This window comes from Chenopodium quinoa, unplaced genomic scaffold (genome assembly GCF_001683475.1).
Source record: "Chenopodium quinoa cultivar QQ74 unplaced genomic scaffold, ASM168347v1, whole genome shotgun sequence".
Lineage (NCBI taxonomy): Eukaryota > Viridiplantae > Streptophyta > Magnoliopsida > Caryophyllales > Amaranthaceae > Chenopodium > Chenopodium quinoa.
This window is the reverse complement of record NW_018744062.1, coordinates 214524-219733: the sequence shown is the minus strand read 5'-3', so window position 1 is coordinate 219733 and position 5210 is coordinate 214524. Positions and strand designations below refer to the sequence as shown.

The 5210-nt window shown below is 31.9% G+C and overlaps 1 protein-coding gene across 2 annotated transcripts; it reads right to left on the bottom strand.

Moving 5' to 3' along the window:
• Positions 1 to 329: 329 nt before the first annotated feature.
• Positions 330 to 4629, bottom strand: LOC110690639 ((-)-germacrene D synthase-like). 2 transcript variants are annotated; one of them, XM_021867489.1, is made up of 7 exons: positions 4432 to 4629; positions 3351 to 3630; positions 2634 to 2991; positions 2229 to 2447; positions 1608 to 1749; positions 1015 to 1266; positions 330 to 784 (listed from the first exon to the last, which is right to left on the bottom strand). In XM_021867489.1, the coding sequence occupies exons 1-7, from the start codon at positions 4534 to 4536 to the stop codon at positions 476 to 478; spliced, it is 1665 nt and encodes a 554-aa protein (XP_021723181.1). In that variant the 5' UTR covers positions 4537 to 4629; the 3' UTR covers positions 330 to 475. The 2 variants fall into 2 exon arrangements, with proteins under 2 accessions (XP_021723181.1, XP_021723182.1); XM_021867490.1 differs by lacking the exon at positions 1015 to 1266.
• Positions 4630 to 5210: the final 581 nt, after the last annotated feature.

Sequence of the window (5210 nt, the reverse complement as noted above, 5' to 3'; positions counted from 1 at the left end):
AACTGAACTGAACTGAGCTGAACTGAACTGAGCTTAGCTGAACTGAACGGAACTGAACTGAACTGAATTTCAACGTAAGAGAACAGGCCTAAGTATATCAAAATCCAAAGTTTCATGCTTAGTTTATAATCAAGGATATCATTATCCAAAGTTTCATTTCGTCAAAAAAAAAAAAAAAAAAAAAAAAAAAAAAAAAAAAAAATTCCAAAGTTTCATGCTTAATTTATAGGAGTTAGGAGACATGTTATATACGAGTAAATGGAAAATGGTAATATTCAGTAATACATGAACAAATTACAAATAAACAACGCACACTTTCGTGTGTATACTCAAACATTAAGCTCCACACAATAACATCACACAAGTACCAACGTCAACAACAACATCACCGTACAATATATATCAGACATTTAAGTCTAGAATCTTTACTAGAAATAGTAGTACAAATTTTATTTGGCGACCCAATTCAACTTATTTAAAGAGGAATAGGCTGAGTATAAGTTGAGATTATGTCGCCCTTAATCAGTTTGGCCGAGTAAGTGTACCCATCAATGACCTTGTACAAGGCATCCACCACTCGAGCAAGGTTGAGGACTCGTTTGAGCACTGCCTTTGGAAGGTCGTCGTCTCCTGGCCTAGACTTGATCAGAAATTCCTCATTCAATTCCTTCCATGCATCTTCAACCATTTTGTTAAAAATTTGCACCACTTCTTCTCTACTCATGTTATAGTCTTTCATATAGCATTCCACGCCCGAGGCAACATGGCCTCTAGCTTGCTCCTCCTATTATATAATATGAGATGTGTTATTTGGTTAGAAGCATGCATCGAATTAATTTAGTTAGTTTTATGTCGCATTGTAGGATTTGTATATATAAAGATTAATCAGAACGACCAGCCAGAATCCTTTGTCCCATGTTATGTGCGCACTTTTTAAATTGGTCATGCTGACACATGTGGAACATTGTAACAAAAAAAAAAGAACAATTATTGTGACACAACGTAGTAACGTACTTCATGACTAACAACATCATCCATGATGCGTCCAATAATTTCACAAGCTCTAATGGCCTTGTTAGGGGCTTGTATTATCTGCTTAAATGGTTTCACTTCCATAATTTCTTCCATTCCCAACAAGGATGAAGTAGTAAGAATTTGAGCAACCCCTGTGATTCTTGCATTCACCATATATTCTTCAAATGTAGGCACATATTTTGCTTTGTACCACTTCGCTTCAGTGTAATAGCTTCTTATCAAATCCATTACCTAAATACATCAAAGTTTATAGGAACGCCTAATTAGGAAAACAAACCATACAATTGCTTATTCTGCCTACATATTATATATATCCCACTATTTTTTACGTCTTTTTATCTTAACGATAAACCTATTAAGACATATAAGCCCGCGCCAAAACCACAATTCGTAATAGTTTCTCAAAGATATATATAAAATTGTAAATAGTGGAGAATTTATAGAATTCGTATATTATTAACTCTATTTCTCCACAATTAAGTGAGAATTATTATACATATATATGTGACCTTATTAAATGGACCGATTGAGGAGCACAATAAATCAAAGGAAGTTACAAATTAAAGACTCACCCGGTCTTTAGCGAACTTAGCTGCATATGGTTTCCCAAGCTCTGTCATTTCTTTAGCAAACCCATTATAAATGTTGTATACAAATTGAAAAACTAATTTCATGTACTCTTTAGGAAACTGCTCCATTGCGTTCAAGTCCCACCTGTATCATTATTCATTTAGCATATGTGAAACTTAAACTTTTTTTTAAATATTTTATTCTCATTTCGCCCTACATTAATTTACTATTTATATATATATATATATATATATATGGAAAGAAAGAACTCAATAATTTTCTCACTAATTTAACAAAAAAAATTCTATAAATCTCACTAACTATTTATATATAAAAAAAAAATCATACGAGTCATACCTTTGTTTTAACAACCCATGTCCCACTATATATATATATATATATATATATATATATATATATATATATATATATATATATATATATATATATATATATATATATATATATATATAAAAAAAAACTCACTGCCAATTAATAATAATGCAATAAAATAAAAAGTCATTTATTTTGCATAAAATCGACAAACTTAAGTGACTAAACCAGGAAAAAGTGAGTACATTATTGATACATACTTCGTAACCGTAGTTTTGTGTAATTTATACCTTTCAAATGCTTCTGTTAGGAGCTCAAGTTCTTCAAATGTTCCATAAGCATCATAAGTATCATCCAATATTGAAATGACAAGGAGAACTTTAACAAGTAACATTCTAGCATGAGAATGTTGAGGTTCATAGTACATTGCTATTGACCAAAAATGGCATTCCACACTTCTTTGTCTCGCATAAGGAAGCTTTGTTTTAAAATCCAACACGTGCCACCACCTGTGGATTAAGACGTGAAATTATTAAACCACTTAAAACTATCATATACTTCCTCCGTCCCTTTAAAATTGTCATGTTATCTATATTCTTTAGTTTTTGTTTGCTTTAATTAATACACACAAGCACGTGTACGAGTTTTTATATTGTGCCCCTTGTGGTAGGTTAAGTTAAAATAGATGAACTGACCTTAAGACTTGGCTCAATTCTTTACGATACAATAGTTGCACCCTATTGAAATCAATCTTTGCTAGCTTCAAAAGCGTTTCATGTCGTGTTTCATCTTCCTCGTAGAAAGAAATGAAAAGGCGACTCTCCACCCTTTGAATGCCAAAGTGCAATACTTGCTTCAATGCATGACGAGCTAGCTCGGAATATGGTGCACTTGATTGGAGGACATCCGTAGCGAAAGCGAAAGCTTCGTCTAGGATAGGTTCACCATATACCCTTAAGTGTGCAGCTTCATACAAGCTCACTATTGCCTTTATGTCATTCCTTAGACTCTCTTTAAACTTGCCATCACTATTAGTGAACTTGTTGAATACATCTGCAATATGTGAGAGTTTATTAAAAGTGATAGATATAAAAACACTTTAAAAAGTATAATAAACTTTATAGATATATAACATACGTCGTATATGCACTTCCACCATTCTTTAATTTTATCATAATAACAATTAGTGTTTTACAAGCATTACAACCATCTAGACTTGAGTACAAGTTTAGCCACTTATATTTTCAATTTTTGAGAAATAATTGCTGTAAATAGTTGATATTTTAAAAGTATATATATCGATACAAATCTACTAATTAAGTCCCCATGGCACATATATAGAAACACGTGAATAGCGTTAAAAAACTCTAGTAGTTCTGAAAATTAAAGAACAAAAGAAGTATGTGTCTTACCACAAGGCATTTTGTGTCCATGTTGCCTAAATATGCGAAATTGGCATGCAGTGTTGTATAAATCATAGTCGATGTCAAAATTATTTGCAGCAAATTCTTTGAAAATCTTGTTCAACATGTCTTCGATTTCACTCTCAAAGTGATAGGAAACTCCTAAACGTTCCACTGCATCTATGAAACTCAGCTTCCTCCCCAAATCAACAGAATCATTCATAATGAATAGCTTCTTTCTCAAGTCCTCCTTCAATGGTTCAATCTCTTTTGCATATATTTCCATTTTCTATACCATGAAAAACAACACAAAATATTAATAAAATACTTCAAAAAATTAAACGTACTATGACATTTTCTTTGAACTAGTTTCATCTTTTAACTAGCTCAACTTAATTAGTTGGTAAAGTCATGTAAAAGTATCGCACATGAACTTAGATTGAATCTCGTTTATATGATCACTGCCTTTAATTTGTTATTCTTTACTCATATATCTTTTGGACAAATACGTAGCAATTTACTTAAGTAAATTTGCTCATTGGTACAAATGAGAAAAATCTAATTTATGAATTACTCATTCATGCAAATTATCAAAATGGACACCAGCGGTTGGTTGTAAGTTTGTAACGTCCTAGTATGAGGTGAAATTTAGTCATGGTATGACTTATACTTGAGTTGGATTTAATGATGGTGTTCTTGAATCAAAAGTGCACAAGAAACTTTAGTGTATATACCTAGTCCAATCGATCCTAGGTGTGCTCTAATCAACATATATACTCCCTCCGTCCCTTTATTAGATGCCTACTTTTCTCTATTATGTGATAAATACATGCTAGAAGTAGACATCTAATTAAGAGACGGAGGGAGTAATATATATCAATTGAACAACTATGAATTTTTAGCATAGCATAAGAAAAAGGAACCCAGGCCAAAAACATCTTATCATAAATATTGTATATCCTCATGTTAAAGTACACGGAAAAAAACATACTTCATGTAAAAATAATATCTCTACAATTATATACAAAGTATATGGGTATAGAAAATTGAAATATAATTATAAGCATAATAAATTGGAATAAGTAATTACCATATTGTCTTCTGGAGTGAAAGTGACAAAGTGTTCACCCCAAATATCCGGAGGAAAATGAGCAAGAGGTCTAAATGTAACATCCTCTGCCTGATAACATCCCATAATTACTTTGCTAATTAGAATGTGTTGTAATTAATTGTATAATTAAGAATTTATTTAAGGTTGCTAGGTTGGCTCCTACAAAAACTAATGAAGACTGGCATGGCTATTTATAATGCTTGGAAAGTACTTGTACATAATTAGTTAATTATCTATATAATTATCTAATAATTAAGAGCTTGTGTCAAAAAAAAAGACGAATAATTAAGAGCATTATTTTGTGGGCCAATCAAGTTGTTCAACTAATTTCTGACTTTTTTTTTGGGTAGAAATAATTTCTGACATTTTTTTTTTTTTTTTGGTGTAGAATAATTTCTAACTTTAATCTACGTGGTTCTAGAGGTGTCAAATCGGTTCTTTAAGTCGCAAAGTCGGGTAAATCAGGTTAAATTCAGGTAGGCTTTTCTTAATTACAAATCGGGTTCAAGTCGGATTAGGTGAAGTTTGATTCAGGTTATGACAGACTTTATATCTTTTCGGTTGCAGTTAAAGTTTGATTCAAGTAAATTTTGGGTCGGGTAATGTTTTGGGTTCAGTTTGTTTCAAGTCGGTGTACAGACAAGTAAGAAGCAGGTAAATTTTGGTCGGATGAATTTCAAGTCGGGTCATTCTAAGGGCATGTTCTGATTTACTGAAAACAATTGAACTGAACCAAACTGCACTGACTGAGATAAATT